Source organism: Anopheles stephensi, chromosome X (assembly GCF_013141755.1).
Source record: "Anopheles stephensi strain Indian chromosome X, UCI_ANSTEP_V1.0, whole genome shotgun sequence".
Taxonomy (NCBI): Eukaryota; Metazoa; Arthropoda; class Insecta; order Diptera; family Culicidae; genus Anopheles; species Anopheles stephensi.
The window spans coordinates 17,597,828-17,615,888 of NC_050201.1; the positions used below are offsets into that span (position 1 = coordinate 17,597,828).

At 40.6% G+C, this 18,061-nt stretch overlaps 2 protein-coding genes across 11 annotated transcripts in view; one reads left to right on the plus strand and one right to left on the minus strand.

The window, feature by feature from the left end:
* LOC118512589 (lachesin) overlaps window positions 1-17,581 on the plus strand; it is a 94,054-nt gene extending 76,473 nt beyond the window's left edge. For all 9 annotated transcript variants that reach the window (XM_036057251.1, XM_036057304.1, XM_036057242.1 and 6 more), the window contains 4 exons: window positions 5,565-5,693; window positions 12,109-12,228; window positions 12,307-12,477; window positions 12,536-17,581. In XM_036057251.1, coding sequence (XP_035913144.1) covers window positions 5,565-5,693; window positions 12,109-12,228; window positions 12,307-12,477; window positions 12,536-13,044 — 929 coding nt within the window. In that variant the 3' untranslated portion in view covers window positions 13,045-17,581. The remainder of the gene's footprint in view (window positions 1-5,564; window positions 5,694-12,108; window positions 12,229-12,306; window positions 12,478-12,535) is intronic.
* LOC118512517 (dopamine receptor 2) overlaps window positions 1-18,061 on the minus strand; it is a 456,086-nt gene that overhangs the window by 400,269 nt on the left and 37,756 nt on the right. The window lies entirely within an intron of this gene.

Sequence of the window (18,061 nt, forward strand, 5' to 3'; positions counted from 1 at the left end):
TAGTGCCAAGGTAGAAACAGAAGAAGAAGAATTCTTCAAAAGTATAGATTCTTGAGCTTTTTTGTTGTATTTTTCTCCTCCTTCTTTCTTGGCTTGCTCCTATGGAAAACGTCTAAGAGAAATGGCCTGGTATCCAATCCGTTTCCAATAAACTCGGTCTATAGCTGCACTCCTCCACCCCCAGCACCGATCGAACCAAGGAGCAGTAGAGCGTCTTGATGGAGACTGAGTCCGTGAAGTCGCAGAGCAAGTTGCTTAAGCAAACCCATCAGCTGGTTGCCCTTGGTGACGACGTGTTCCAGCTGTTTGTGTAAGCTCAACTTCTCATCGACAAACACTCCTAAATCCGTGAAACAGCTTTTGCGGACAATGGTAGAACCGTTTAAAGTGTAGTCGTACACCAGAGGACAGCGCTTTCTCGTGAAGGTAACGATAACACACTTCTCAACGCACAATTCAAGACCATTCTCTGAACACAAGGACTGGAATGAACAGAGTGTAGTTTGATGGTGGAGTTGGTGGGGCTCGAACTGGTCTCGGATCGGCAGGAATAGCATGGCATCATTAGCAACCAGTAGGTCATGCATGGCTCCCAGTGGGGAGCATCCTATTTACATCATTGCTGAAAATGCTGAACAGCAGCGGTCCGTGGTTGCTCCCTTGAGGCACCCCTGAAGAAGCAAGAATACAACACGGCATATGGGGTTCCATTTTCATGCGGTGCGATCGGCCGGCGAGATATGAACACATCCAAGTCAACAATTGGACGGGCGTACCCAACGGGCGTCCATATATACCGCGTCCATCTGGGACCCGGAGTCGATGGTCCTGTGGCAAACGCTGACAAATTCAACCAAGTTTATGATGGTTGAACGCCTGGGAACGAATCCATGGTGAGTAGTGCTGAGGTAATTCGAGGCAGCAGCGAGAAGAGGTTCGTACACAACAAGCTCGAAAATCTTAGCGCAGGCGCAAAGCGATGCGATGCTGCGGTAATTACAAGCACTGGATTTGTCTCCCTTTTTGTGCACTGGAACTAACCACGAGGCTATTCAGCTAACAGGATAGGTACCCAGGCGAAACGAGTCACGAAAAATCGAGACCAGGATTGGCGCAATGGTGGCACCACTTCACTTCAGGATAGAAAGCGGAATCGCGTCCGGTCCCGGGGCAAACGATGGGGAGATCATGGAACAGCAATGGAACATCATACGGTAGTAAGGTTTCCCTGCGAAGCTTGTTTGGCTGTTAAGGGCTACTATGAACGGTGTGCAGTGCCAGGTGAGAGTGTCGAACATGCTGTCGTCCTTGAATGACAGTGAATGACACCCAGCTTCCACTCCTCCGGTAGTTCTTCCTGGCCCCATATCCTGACAATCAGCCGATGCATGACCGCGGTAAGCCTCTGCGGTCCCATATTGAATAGTGATGTCACCAGCCCATCGCTGCCAGCCGACTTGTGGGATTTCAGCTGTCTGATGGCGGGGGTACTTCGTCGTACTTGGTCGTTGTTGTAGTGCTGTATTCTTCTGCTTTCTGCGTCTGGTCCTATGTCAGCTGCATCTGCTCCGTTCAGGTGTCTGTTGAAGTAGCACTTCCATCTGTTGATTACCTCTCACTCGCCCGACAAGATATCTCCCTCCGCGTTGTGGCCCGCTAACCCGTAAAACCGCTTCGTGTCGCATTCAGCATCCTGTAAAACTTACGGGTTATCCCCGACTAAGATTCATCAGCTGCTCATCCGACTCCTCGAAGCTGCGCTTCTTGTTCTGAAAGAGTTGAGTCTAGTGTCTTCTCAGTCGTGTGTAGTTCTTCACGTTCTAGTGGGTCTCAAACCTCCCATCCGACCTGAGCGTTAAAATCCCCGATGACTATCTTCACATCATGTTGTGGGTAGCGGTCGTATTCCCTCTTCAACTGCGTATAGAACATCTCTTTCTCGTCTTTGTGGCTTCCAAGGTGCGGACTGCACACATTAATAATGCTAAGGTTGAAGAACCTTCCATGGATCCTCATACTGCACATTCTCATCTGCAAGATGACAGTTGAAGTTTATGTTTGTATTCAATGACTCGGATTATTTTAACTATTGTTTTGCATATTTTACAGAAAAATAAAAAATACATTGGAAAGCAAAAACAGCAATACAATAAACAAATATTTGTTTTTGTGCATTGAAACATGTTCAAAGCGCAGTAAATAATAATTTTATAATGACATACAAACTACGTTCCAATTTAAGCGTTCTCTTTCAATTAATATCCTTTAAAAAAATTAATTACAAAAAATATGTTTTTGGCCGGTCATTTTTTAATATTTTTCAAGCGTTACCCCAAAAGTTTGCGAACGCTTCAGCAAACGTTTAAAATTAGACATTTCGGTTCAACCTGGCCATCCTCCACTTCAACCTAGCCTGTGTCTAGCTCAACTAGGCCATAGTCCAGAAAGGGTAACAGATCGCCAGTTCTAACTGGCAATTGTGAACTTCATCCTAGCCATTGCCCAGAAATGGCTCGCACATCGTTAGTTCTTCTCGGAAACCCTGTAAAATATGTTCAACACTTTACAAATTGCGTCGATCACATGTAAATAAAATGTTAGGAGTTACCACCCGAAAAAAACAACCGTGATAACAACCACGGCTGTGCGATATGCAAAGCACCCAGACTTTTTAATATAATTATTTATTTGTTTATTATTTTTAATGATTATAAATTATTATTACATCAAATTTTCACATTTTTGCTTAACTTTTACCTAAATTTAAGGTAACTCAGTTGCAAAAATGAGTGCCCGTTAGTGGGGGGGCATCTATTCAGACTTTCGACAGACAAACGGCCGATCTTGATCACGATATTGTTTTGTGCTTTATATTCGTCTACAGATCAAAGGGAGAATGACGACAGACCGTCGCATTCAAATGTACGGCGTTAAATGTAAGGAACTAATCAGATTTAAAGTTGTGTGGGTAGACTTCGGCTCATTTTCGGGTAAGAAACTGGGATTTCTACCAACTCCGTGTAGACAGACCTATTTTCGTCATCAATACATCGCCTTTCTTCTGTATTGAATTGTGGAGGACCGGTTGAAACAAACATTAAGTTTTGGTTGTTGCAAGAAGAATGCTGGAATGCTCGTTCTACTTGAACCTAGTTCCATCGGTATCTGTTGAGGATACACACTTATGCGATTTGCGATGTTGTGTTCTCATAGCAGTGGTAGTGTTTGCTCTTGGTGCATTAGATAAGTATCTGTCATTGTGAGACGGCAACGCACGAGCCAGCCCGTAAAGTCCTTTTAAGCCGTCCACACGGACAGAGGAGGCGTGGTAGGCTCAAATTTAGATGGAGTGATGGCGTTGATGCGTGCTCCAGAACGGCCGGGATAACGGATTGGAAGACGACGGCGTTAAACCGTGAGTTATTACTCACGGATTGTTGCAGCAGGCCATGACCGGTTGTAGCGCCTGATAAGTAAGTAATTTATTGCGCGCTGGTATATGTTATTCGCTCTCTTTCTATAGCCAATCTCTTCAACACATGCATCAAATGCTTCACGTAATGTGATTGGCTTACGAGATCTCACTACCCCGCCGATAGGTTCCCGTACTTTACTCAAGAAAACATGAAATGCATTGACCCGATAGTTTGAACTGTACACTGTTAATAGTAAGTTAGTATTTTAATCACATCGTTATAGAAGATTTCTACTGAAACATTTTGATTGAAAGTGAAGATATCCCAGCAACGTTTGACTGCTCCTTTTTTCTCCATAATTGTTGAGAACGCGACAAAATAAATTTGAACTTAACTGAATGGCATGCAGCAGTTGGATAAACAACTTTTTAATAACTTAATACCTTTCGTTTAGGATAAATTCTCACAAGCAAATATTATTTTAAGAAAAACCTTAAATCATAGGTAGACATCAAACCGTGCCAAAGACGATAAGTCAATAACGATAACGTTTTAGGGTATGTCATAAAATATCCAAAAGAGGAAACATAATTATTTAACATTTCTGATAATTTGAAACCAAGTTAGGTATGCACAGCGGCATTCGTCATGAATGTAATAAAGACAGAAATATGTCGTAAACGAATGGGTAGTAATCAGGAAAAGCAACCAACGCGAAGCTCAAACAAAGCACGATTGCACTACCCGAAGAGCAGCAAATAAACGACTACCCAAAAGACAGGGAAATAAGCCTACGCAATTTAGGTACATATTTAGCCTAGCAAATATGCATAGGACGATGCGCGATGCATTACCTAGGGTCATAAAAAGGGATCACCCACTTGATCTTACAGTCCAAAACATAAACAGCTAATCGAACGTCACTTCAATACGCTGGACACTTTATGTTACTGTCTTTATGTTCAGGTTACTTCAAGCCGAAAGAATTTATATCTCTTTTGCACCTTTCCATTTCATTCTAAAAACCGAACTTTCGGGATTGTTTTAGTATATGAGAACATTAGAAATTGTCAATTAAACAGTTGCATTTTTTAACCTTAATCGATACAGTCGAGTCTCGGGAGTTTTTTTTCCAAGGTTCTACTTGTCCTGGCGCCCTGGAAAAGGCCTTCAGTCCAACTCGAGCGATTTTGGGAAGCCATCTCCCGATCAAGCGTTAACAAGCGGAAGTCCACCGTTAAGAACTGGTCCTGGTTAATCTAGGAAGAAGCCTAAAGTCCGACCCGAGTTAGGAAATGCTACAATCGGCTCGAAGATCGAGATTTGACCAGTTTTTGCAGGGTCAATCCTTTGGCGGTACCATACTTGTACCCCGCAGTACACCACGAATTTCTAATATGTTATCGGGTTCAGTTTTAATTTTTGTTCTTTTGGTGTATAACCATATTCGATAAAATGGCATATCTTTAACAGATAAAACAAATGGCATTAAATTTTCTACATAAATAAGGAAAGAATTTAATTTAAGTCTATTGCCATTAAAGGGCAAAAGATCGCGAATCACTTGGAAAATTTTAATGGATCGAACTATAGCGTCTTTTCTTCGAGCGGTTTCCTGATGAGCTTCGTTTCCTCGAGCGGATGGGTTAGTTCGTTGACCGCATGCGATGTGCCCATAAATCTTCAATATTCCATCGGTGATGGTGACTTACACCGGAGCACAAAACGCTTGTGTTTAGATCGGTTTGACTGCGCCAGTTAAGAGTCGACGGGACTGCTAGCCTTCTTGTTCGGTGTCTAAGTCGTCTCTGACCTCCGTATATTTCTACTGTACATTTCTTAACCTAAGCCTTACTACTGCATTAATATTTTACGCACTTATATTATATTGCACTACTGTGATGTTCATAACATAGATACCACGTAGTTGGATCGTCTATCCGGCAGGAGGACGGTCCGAATGGATTTTGAGCTTCGGTCCTACCGTGTGAAGACTGGCACGGCTGTCGTCTCGGGCACATTACAAGATTCATCATATTAATCTAGCAATCAATTCGAACATTCATGACATTTTTAAGTACATACATAACCTTTTATTTTCATATCATAAGCGTAAATTTTAAAATATTTTGTATTCTTTTTCAACAGTTACATCGTACCGAGGGGAAGTCTTGAAGCTGACAAAAATTTCGCGAAGTGAGATGGGCTCGTATCTATGTATAGCATCGAATGGCGTACCTCCTTCAGTATCTAAACGAATATCGTTGAGTATACACTGTAAGTATAAATTCATTGAACAGTTAGATCAACTGAGTATTACAACTTTAACTCACCTATATTTGGTTGATGAAAAACGCTAGTGGAAGTCGAACATTATCTTCGAATCTTCACTGTGCTAGTGGAATGCCTAAATGAAGCATAAGCTCATGAAAAGGAATTTAAAAGAATCGGGTCCTCCTTACTTCTTAATCTTTAAGAACCGATTATATTTTGTCAACACGATGATATGTAAAGTAGAAAAATAATATGTTTATTGATAATAATTTACATAAATAGATTAATATTACCAATAGACCGGGGCGGTCCGGTGGCTGAGACGACAATGGTGCCGGTATTCACACGGCAGGACCGGCCCATCCAAGACCGCCTCTCCCATCCAGTCCGCCTCCCCGTACGGCTGACTGCTTTACTAAGAGTAAAATAAAGTCACAGAAATCCAGAAATAGTGGACCGAGACCTTTAGAGGTTGTCTTGCCAAGAAAGAAGATGAAAAAGGAGATTTATATTTTTTAATACATAGATGGGGGTTATTAACAGAATTGCAATTCTTGCGATGAAGTATTTTTTAAGCTTTGAAATCAGTTGCTGATTATTTATGTAAAGAATAAGAAAATAAAAAAATCTTCATTGTTTTCATTTTATATATATAATTATGTGGTATAATCACGCGCACTTAACGTATAGCGTTGCTGCTGGTATAACTGGTATAAGACCAGCAGAGTTAGAGTGATAGAGTTGAAGGTACGCGTTCGAAGCGAGTAAAGCTGCACGTTCTTCTCTCTCGGAACGCCAAACAGTGAACATCTAGATTGCGATACTTAGAGCTATTATAAAATTAGGGTTTTTTAACGTTAGGTTTAGTTAGTTTAGATGTAGTTGTAGGTTAGGCTTATCAATAAATTATAATTATATAGTTAAGAGAGTGGAACCACAGCTTTTTTATTAGTCACAGTATTTACACTTGTTCTAATAAGAAGCCAGAACCGATCTAATCTCCCGAACCCGATCTTTGGGCTGCCGCATCTCGTGCCATCCTACTAATACTAGCGCAACGCAATATGGCACTATGTGCCCACAGCTGGTCATAACTTCTCGGGGGTTTGTAGAAGTGTAGTCCTTGACACTTTGGGTTTTAGCTGTTGCAACGGATCTAGCAAATCTGTGTCCTGGTATTCGACAGTATGATAATTATGGTATCTGTTGTCGAGCTGGGCGCTGGTCCCGTTCGAGGAGTTGAGACCGGAGAATGCCTTCGACTCAACCTTTGAAGACCGGAGAGTACCTCTGACTTGACCAGAATATCTCGGTGTTGTTCAAGAAAGACCGGAAGATGACCTCCGACTTTAGGAGCTTTCCAAGAGTGGGTTTTAGAATGCTGCTTTATTCATACACTTACTGACTAATTTATACTAAAAAATTACTGACCGATCCGCAGTCAGCATCTTACATTTATTTGTTTACGTAACGTTTTTTTTTTGTATTCATTCATTCATTTGTTTACGTAACTGCTTTTTTATTGTTAAAATCAGTGCGTAACTAGATCAGTATCAGTGCGTCGTCAGCATATCGGCGCGTCAGCAACAGTAACATTAGATGTCGTTCCGTTTTTCAGTTTGTGGTTCTATTCGTTCGGTTTATTTAACGTTATGATTCATTTCTTAAGCCTATTTCATTAATCTTCCATTCTTCCATCCTTCCAACATCAAACCATTCATTTATTAAAGAAACCCTGTACCTATTTGATCCTAACAAAATAAACACGTAATTGCTTTATCTATTTATTTATTTAAAGTGTGACGGTTAGTCGCCGTAAAGTCAACATCGCGTGTGTTGACGTATAAAAATTTCACAAATATAAAGAAATACAACAGTTTACAAGGATTTTCCTCCCTGTCCTTTGCCTTATCCCGGGCATACTCGGTTGTGGATGTGTGGCTATTGCGGCGTGTTACTCCAGGTCTATTGTGGTGGTAGTATTGAAGTGCTATTGGATGTCCGATATTTTGGTCCGGTTCTATTGCTGTCTGTGGGTGTGATGGTGGTGGTGGTGTGTTTGGAATAAACAACATCCTTCCGAGTTTTGTCTGACAAAAAAAAAAGAGAACAGGAATCTGGACAGCACAAACATTTGCCTGCGTAAAGCGCTCTCAAACTGCCAACAATGATAGCCCAAGCTCAACCAGACCAGCACCGAATCCAGACAATATCAGCGAGGTTCATCCCGTAACAGCAGGGTCTCTGCTAATCACGAGGCTGCACTCGCCGACCACCTCCGAACCCAACGCCAGCCAGGCCGGGCTCGCCCCATCAAGGCTACACAGAGAAGAGGAACACTGTTACTCAAAAAAGTCTGCCTCCCTTTTTACCACAGTGTCGGCATTGACCCCGGATGCTATTGCTTAGTCAACGGATCACCCGTTGCATTACAAAAAGAAAAAAAAAACACTTAACACTTACGATTCCATGTTCTGCTTGCGTGCACGAGCAAGCTCTATTTCTGTAACCAGAAGGGCTAAGCAGTCATTAGTACCCCTGGCTTTACGAGAACCAAACTGGGTATTTGAGAGAAGCTTGTTTGATTCCAACCATTCTTCTAACCGGAAAAGAATCATTCTTTCAAGGAGTTTCCTCAGACACGACAGTAACGATATTGGCCGATACGAATCGTATCTTGATGGAGGTTTGCCAGGCTTCAAGATAGTGACAACTTTCACTTCTCTCCACTCTTGCGGGACGTTGTCCAACATTTTGTTAAAGATGCTTAACAGACGTTTCCTCCCTACGTCGGGAAGATTTTGAAGCAATTTGCTACCAATCTGATCCAGACCTGGGGAGGAATTTTTGCTTGATAAGAGAGCAAGTGATAGCTCTACCATAGTGAACGGTGAATCCATCCTAGGGTCACTACCAGGCGCATGTTGTGTAAAGCTTTGCGCAGGAACGAAATCGGGACAAAGCTTGTGGGCTAATTCATACAGCCACTCGCCAGAAAAGCTTTCGCTCTCATTGATGTTGTTGCTGTTTCGCATCCTTCTAGCCATTCTCCAAAGCGAATTAAGTGAAATGGCAGGGTCTAGATTATTGACGTATTTACGCCAATAACCCTTTTTCTTCGCCTTCAACAGGTTTTTGCACGTTCTCTTTTCATTTAAGGACCTCGAGCCCGTGTCCCGGAAGGCTTTAAATGCCTCACGCTTCTTGGTAAAAGCCGCTTGCCAATCCTTGTTTATCAATCACTTGTTTATCAGTGAAACAAATTTTTCGTACTCCTTGACATGAGACAAATCTTCCAATCTTTCTACTGGACATCCTCCCTTGATGTAGGAAATTTCTATCGGCAAGTGGTCACTGCTGATAGGGTCCTGGATCACCTTCCAACTAAAATCCAGGGCCATAGCTGATGGACAAACAGACAGGTCCAGTGCACTCGTCCTTTGAGGTGTCTGCATTGTAGTTGATCCCTGAGTTGAGAATTGAATAACCAAAGCTGTCGCAGAAATCTCGGAACGTAGGAGTGCTAATGTCATCCTTTTCGCACCCTCAGTCGATTCCATGGGAGTTAAAGTCTCCCAGGATCTAAAGCGGTCCCGACAAAACCGCTGCTTAATTTGCAAGATCCTGTTTGATCTTTTAAATTTTTTCATTTTTAATAATTGGCTATCGGGGGGATATTAATGGAAGCAAATGTCACGTGAAGAACGCCCAGTTTTGCCTGAACTGCGACAGTTTCTATCATTTCTTGTCTTGGGGTAGGTATTCTGGTGAAAGTGTGACTCTTTTGAACACCAATTAGTACCCCTTCACCCCTAGTAACGCGATCTTCACGGATTATGTTATATCCCGGGAAGGTTAATTCAATGTCATCCAATAGCCTAGTTTCACAGAGGGCAAACACATCGCAATTGTGTTCGCCCACTAATACTTTGAAAGAGTTTAGCTTGCCAAGCAAACTCCTTCTGTTCCACTGTATGATAGTAGCCATAGGAGCCATTAATCATCCAAACAGACCATCATACTTAAGCATGGCCATCGAGCCAGCCACTGTTTGATCATTCCCTTCAAGAAAGGAAGGGCCCAAGTAGCGATCATGTGCAGATGGTGCGGGAGGTTAAGGGTCAGAAGGAGGGACTCAAGGATCTCGGAAAGAGACAGGGTGGGAGTTCTCGGGAAGCTCGTGGGCTTCGTCGGAAAAGCCAGGCTATCCACCGGAGCTTCGGTCCGAGAAGATCGCTTCTTCTTGGGCTGTTTCCTGGCAATTTGGGGGGCGGGAGTTTTGGGATCAGCGTCACGTTTTGGACCGGGGGAAAAGGTTTAGCGTGGCGCTGTGGTGCCAAAGGTTTGGTTTTTGACTTGAGTACCTTCCTCTGTACCTTTTTGTAAGGCACTCTCATGATCTTTACCGATCTCAGTGGCACCTGTTCGAGTGCAGTCGGATTGGCCTCGCCAATTTCAGCTGTGTTATCCAGCACTGCAAAGGGGTTCGATGCGTTTGCTCTTGAGAGCATCGCTGTATGGGCCGCGTACCCGCTCGGCTATCGTTTTGGTCTGCTCCCTTTGCAGCTTCCGGTACACAGGACACAATGCAACCTCGTACCACTCCTCCCGACAATGCGAGCATTTCTGGTATGGGGCTTTGCACTCCTTGGTAGCGTGAGCTCCTCTGCATTTTCCGCAGCAAATCTTGCGAGTGCAAAACGGATCGGCATGCCCAATCCGGCTGCACTTCGAACAGGTGGCCACCCGTGGCACGTATAGCCGGTTGTTGGGTATCCGAAGGCCTTCTAGGATGAGTGCCTGCGGAAGTACCGTTCCCTCAAACGTGATCCGGAGAGAGGTGGTCGGGATATATTTCTTTTCATCTTTCGATGAGGCATAAAGCTTTTTTGCCTCAAGATCTTTTACCTTCGGCGTGTCTGGTGCATGAAATGCACCTACACCGAATTTAACTACCTGCTCCTCCGGATAATCGAAGTCTTCGATCACGCCGGTCACTTCCACCAGACTACCGGGAATATAAACCCGGTAGAGCTCCGTATAATCTGGATCAGCCGCAATGACATTGGCTTGAGCCCGGTCCTTTGCGGTGACCCTGATCTTGTTTGGGCGCATCCGAAACACATCGGCAACGCCCGGGTATTTCTTAAACAGCTGTGCCGCGATCGTCCTCACATCGAGTTGTTTAGATCGTGGCATGAAAAAAACCAACGGCTTTCCCTCCCATGAGGGTGGGTAGGCCCTTGCTCGATGTTCCGATGGAGGTTCATTATTTTTTACTCGGGCCCTACTCGTTAGCGGAGCACTACCCGCAAACGGGGCACTACACGATGCCTTCGAGGTTGAAGGCCTCTCTTCTATTGCCACTTTTTTCGTGGCTGGAGCGGCCTTAGGGCGACCTGGTTTACTTTTTATATAGGGTTCAATCTCCCTTTCCGAGTCAGAATTATCTGACCCCATGCCAGGACCGAAGACAACGGGAGAGGTGGGACAGGACAAAACTTACCGTCACACACGATAGACAGCACGCGCGCAAAGGTACACACACAACATATTTATTTAGTTATTTATTGATTTATTTATTTATTTAAAAAAACATTTTTTTGCCACCATGGCTGAACAAAGACTCAAAATAAGACGAAGTAAGGATGGACTAGAAGTAGTTTTGACTCACTTGAAAGTAGGGTTTGGGGTTGTAAGGAGGGATGTTCGGAAAGCGGAGATGGATGAGTTTCTTCTTCTTCTTCTTCCTTGGAACTACAATCTCTAAAGGTCTCGGCCTGCCATTACTGGCTTTCTGTGACCTGATTTTATACGTAGCAAGTAGTCAGCCCTGCGCACGGGGAGACGGTCTGGATGGGATTTGAACCCCGGTCCTGCCGTGTGAAGACCGGCGCCGTTGTCGCCTCGGCCACCGGACCGCCCCAGTTAGTGTAGTTTATATTTTATTATTTCCATGGCAGCCGTACCTTTTTTTTATCCTGCCGTGTACCGTGCCGTGTATTCGGATGCGTGTATTTCTTACACTTACTTATATTGTATTCACACCACACTACACCACACTCGCATCATATTCCACACCACACTCACACTACTACATTTATAATAATAATTTTAACGTTAGTATATAGAAGTAAATTAAATTATTCGATAACCGCAACTCGAACCGATCGGACTTAAACTTTTAATATCTCTGCTTAAAAACGGAAAGGACGCGCTAAATTTCATTTTAGAAGATGCATTAAACCAAGGTAGTAACAACTTGTTAATTTTCGTGAAAAAGGTTTTGATTGTATTGAAATATAAAACAGCTATGACGTCAACTGTACCGAAACAATCATGTATAGAAACAAGTCGCTTTTATCGATTTAGCTTCGAATTTTTCTTCGTATTGTTGTAATTTTTGTTTTTTTTTTAGTTCACCCGGTGATACAAGTTCCAAATCAACTAGTTGGAGCACCACTTGGTACGGACGTAACAATTGAGTGTCAGATAGAAGCATCGCCAAAATCAATCAACTACTGGGTGAAGGACACTGGTACGATAACAATTTATGTGGGGATGTCCCATATTAAAAGAATTTTCCAAATTAAAATTTACAACTTTTTTTTCGAAGGAGAAATGATAGTTTCGTCACCTAAATACCAAGTACAAGACGCAACCAAATCACTGTACGAAGCAAAGATGTCCCTGACAGTACGCTCGTTTCAAAAAGAAGATGTTGGCTCCTACCGGTGCATTGCTAAAAATTCACTAGGAGAAGTAGATAGCAGTATTCGGCTGTACGGTAAGTGGGAAATACGTAAGAATTAGGCTTTATTTCATTGATTGGCCTTTTGTTTTAGAAATTCCCGGACGAAGTCGAAAAATATACACACCCAAGCTCAACCAAAACGAAGTAACCAAGGATAGCAACAAGCAGAGTAAGGTGAAAATGTCCTTTCCTACAGATGATGAAGAACAGCAATATGGTTCAGCAGAGGATCTGGATGATCTGTTGGACTCGTCAGTCGGTAGCAACGCAAACCTAAATCAACATGGCAGGATAGGATCTTTTAAAAATGTTGGTTTGTCTCGAAGTCCTCATGATCACCCAAACAGCGTGAACGGATTTAGCGTCAATGGAGGATCAGCTGGGCTGAATGCACACGGGAACAAGCATATTCCTTCTTTAGACATCGCTACACGCAAACCATTCGCAATTCCAACAGTGCGTACTGGGGTAGATGGACCTGACGGTAATCACGGACCTTCGTACAGCAATTCCAACGCTGCCAAACTGAACATCTCATTCGGTTCTTCTTTGATTATTACACTTCTATTGCTCCATCTGAATACGCTTGAACTACATTAACGTCTAAAGAATGCTATGCAATAAAAATATGTATATACAGTGAAATTAATTATTAACACGAGATAAAGGAGAGCCTAGAATATGAAAATTCTTGGAATATTCGTATTTCTAAACTTCTTAGTTTAGTAATTGGTTAATTATAAAATCCACATTTCTGACACTAATACTAATGAAAACATTACGTTGCTACACATCAATCATGAGCAACCAATTCCATTTTAGTATTTGATGAAAAAATGCATGTAATATTAATATTTCCATTGCAATTATGAAACCATTTTCGTTGATTTGGTTTAAATTCATACCAGCGACTACCGCAAAAGAATTCAAATGAATATATACTTCAACAATGCAGTATTTTACAACACGCGTAAACTGTGCCCAATAGTATTATCATTGTCCAGTTTTATTTCCCACGTCATAGATATATGTCTAATTTCTACATGATTTTAATTTCGACTTATAATATAGCAGATATGAGACACTCTGTATCATTGAATTGCTTTCCAAATTTGATGAATTCTTGACAAATTTGGATGAGTAATTATTATTTCGTGTCGTTTATTCCTGGTAGGCTTTTAATATGAAACAATACCATGAACTTTTAATGGTCAACGTGAAACATTTTTTTTACTTTGAAGTATTATAGAAAACCTGGAAAAGTAAATAGTACAACGGAAAAAAACCATTACAGGTCTGTGCATTTTCCTACATTTGTTTTACATTTGCATCTGCTTAGAAGTAACATTAATTTTTGATGTAGGTTTATTTTACCGAGCATTGTATCAGATTACAAAGGTTTTTTCGCACTGAAACACGTGTCAATTACAGCTTACATGCATGACGCGGTAAGAATAAGAAACAAAACTTATTAATTACGTTTAAAAATACTTTGTCATTTGGCAAAATCAAATGTTATTTATTTGCTAATCGATTAAAGAAGACACAAACCTTTGAGATTTTTTATTGAAATTTCACGAATTTCCTATCAAGAATTGATTGATAACAGACCTTCAGGTGTAATTGGTTGTTGTTTTTTATGAAAGTGCATTATTTGTTTTTTTTTTTCAAACTATAATTATTAGTTGAATATTTTTCTGCAATCTTGTTTTGATTCTCTTTATTGAAAAGTCAGTCCTGAATACGACGAGACGATCCGAACAGGTTATGATATCTGATTTTGCCGTGCGAAGATTGGCGCCCCTACCATCTACGACACCGGACTCTTGGTCTCAACTGAACTGAACTCCGCTTAATCATGATGCAGCTGAGAATTTTCGTCATGTTTTCAAAGGTCAAAGGATGATCAAAGGTCATGTTTTTGAATCGTGAGTATCAAGACTAATAATTATATCTACTTGAACATCTCTAACCAGCGTGACAGGTTTTTTGAGTGGAGAAGTTTCCAGAGAAGATGAACAAATAAATTAATGCAAGCATCATTAGTATACGAGCAAATATTTCAGCTGCATCCAGCAGACAACCTAGCAAAGATCAGAATCCATTAATTCCACGAGGTGTGTTTGGATGGAAGCGGGTCTATCTATACCACGCCATCTAGTTGGATCTTATGTAAGGCTGTATACAAGATGGTTCTTCTTATTGGCCTGCTCAAGGTGGAGCACGTCTGTAATATATGTCCAAGTCGCCAATCCTTTTCCAGGTCTAGGGCTACATCCCATTTCTTACAGGATAGACCACACTTACTCTAGTCAACGAGATCGCTATGTTCCTATACGCCTCGTGTCGAACGAACGGTCATGAGACCATAAACCAGGAATCATATCACGTGTCCCAATCATCGTATACCGCTGGCTATGAGCAGTGGTTGGATATTTGTACCGCTTGTAACAGCTCACCTAGATCAACGTTCATTTTCATTCTCCACAAGCCATGCACACATACTCCGCCAAAGAAAGTTCATAACACCCGCCGATCAAAAATGGCGAGTGCATTGACGTCTTTTGGCAGCATAGTTCAAGACTTGTGCCCGTCGAGGACTATCGGACGTACCAGTATGCGATGTATCGAGCATTTTGTGTGTTGTTGGAGTCTTCTGGATAACAGGAGATTATGGTGTACTTACTTATCAGTCACTACAACTACTTTTTGATCGAGGCTTGCTGCAGTCCTAGATGCTACTAGCGCGATTGTCTACAGTTCAAAATAAGGGTGGTCTGCCTTACTGGTGAACGCATCAACGCTATCACTCTAGCTCAGTATTGGCCTCCTACGACTCCTCTTTCACAACAGAAGGTACAGCAGCCGCTAACTTTAAAAGAGCCAAAGATTGAAAAAAAAATGAGAGATTAAAAAAGAGTCAAAGACAATTCGAGGCGGGACAATACGGTAAATAAAACAAATCAAGGCGATCAGGTAGCCGAGGCAATAGCGGTGCAGGTCTTCATACGGTACGGTAGGACGGTAGGGCCGGGATCCAGACCACCTATTAAGGGCTAACTGCGAGTAAAATCAAGTCAAGGAATTCCAGAAATGTCAGACCGAGACCTTTTGAGGCTGAAGTGCCTTAAAAAAAGAGCAAGTCCTCCAATAGATTTCATGTTTGAATTATGGCGTTTTAATCTTTATTTAAACATGTTGAAAAGCTCTATTTCTAAGAATGCCCTTTAAAACCACAATGAGCAATATCGGCAAAGAAATTCATCTTTTATTCATTCAGAAACGGCCATGTCGTTTATTTATAATATCATCAAATAATTGGGCGTAATTATGAAAACAGAGTATTGCCAGCAGAATTCAACTAGTTTTTTTTATAGAATATTTTAATGATATCCTTTTCGCTTATTCACTAACAATAAATTCTCTAAAATGCTACAAATTGCCATCATTATATGTTATTTCTTATGTACACGTATAACAATCCAAGAATCAATATTGAAATATATTGGATGATAACACCAGAAAGTTTATCCAATAAAGATGGTTATTGAATACTGTCGTATCTCGTAAGAATATAACTTTATAAAACAAAAAATAGAAAGAGGATTACGTTAATTCATAACAACATTTTTCAATTCACACGTAAACAACGTACACATCAGTATAAGTGTCAAACTCTATCAATTATTTCAGTGATTAGGGAAACGATTGAAAATTTGCAAATTAATCTCATTAAATTTGAAGTTTGTTTTGCATTCAGCTATTACGACTGACAATTTTTGTGTAAACTCTTGTACAACACCTGAAACAATGCTTTTAGGGATCATTTATAATGTACTAAAAGTGACTCGGTATTTGGTATGTATCATAATATCTTCCTTATATAAATATAAAGATATAATCGATGCCAATGCGGATTTATTTTAAATCCCCCCAACATTTACCGCTCACAAGATTTTATAGATATTAAAAAAAAACGCTGGGCACAAACGTATGAATCACAAAATTAAAGTAGAAAATCTTATAAAATTGTTGGAACTTCAGTTGTATGGTAGTTTCATTGACCTAATGTTATTTGTATTGCTTACTATTATCCAATATATCAGCTAAAAGGATAAGCTAAACTTAAAAAGAGGGTATTGAGTTAATTTACCGGTGTCAAATAGTTAGTCTATACACGGAAGAGTTAGGTGATGAAATCACCATGCGCAACATGAGCTCAATATAACATATTTTAATAAGAGCATATTGTAATCTAGAGGAAAATAGCATAAAGCATACACATCATAACATGAGAGCTATGTGTTTAGTTTATATGTTCTATTCGTAAAAGATTTTAATTGCGATCATCACAGTTCATTGTATACATTGTATTTAAAGGCTATCCAAGGCATATTTTTCTACACGAGCTTCAACTTCAATCGGCATTAGTATATAAAGCAAGTATGTCAGACATTCATTCTGTGGATAATTTAAGAAAATGATCGATGAGCACATTGGTAACACTGTTTTATTTGGACACATCCAATCGATTCTTATTTTGAAATAAACTCAGAGCGGCTAATTCTCCATAAAAGCAAAATTTAATATTAATATAAAGGGCTTTAGTAAGCTACATGTAATGGTTCTCCATTTATGTGCACACGTTTCGCTTTTATTCAACAATGTAATTTAATGCGCCTGAGCTGCCCGTTACACGTACTTGACAACATATAATAAAATATTATAGAGTATATACATATTTACATTATGTGCACCTGCAGCTATCTTTTTTTTAACAACAAAAATTACACGATAACCGACAAGGACCTAACAATTTTCATTGCACATGAGTTTGAAAAAAAAATTGTCGAAAGGATACATGTACAGTTGAACCTGTCTTTGACAGTTTGAGTTGAATAATAAACTGGAATCAAATTCTATACCATGAGTAGAACCATGAACGCATAATACAATCCAGTGACAAAGCAAACAGTGATGCTTTCAGTTTGATTCAATTATATAGAAAAGCTTAAAACATATTTAAGAATTATCTATTTATATATTATGTAACTTTGTAACATGTCCAAGTGCTAGAAAGTAAATAAAGCATATGTTTTCACAAATTAATAAGCAATTTTGCTTGCTCGATATGAAATATTCATGTAGAGAGATAGAAAATTCGAAAGACTATAATGAAATAGGTACGAGGCCTTCATCGCTCGTTATTGATTGATTTTTTTTATCCAGTCACCTTCACAGATCCCGGTATTTACCATCAAAACAAGGTTTTCTTATTTAACTCGTTCTCTAACTGTATCAACAATGTAATTGTAACTTTAACATTGTTACAGTCTCCTATTTAAACATCTAAATACCCTAATAAGAGTTACAGAATTTACACAGCCAATCAGTTATCGTAAAGCGCCTGAATGTTTTCATTAAATTTCGCATTGCCAACGTATACCTGTATTTGGCATCTTGAATCTCAACATGGTTTAGCGAAGATTAAATTGGACCAACAAAATTAGTTGTTTTGCCGGTTCGATATGATTGGATTTTCAACTGTCAAATTGACACCGTCCTGGTACATCTGTTATCGAACCGGGCGCTGGTCCCGTTAGAAGAGTTGAGACCG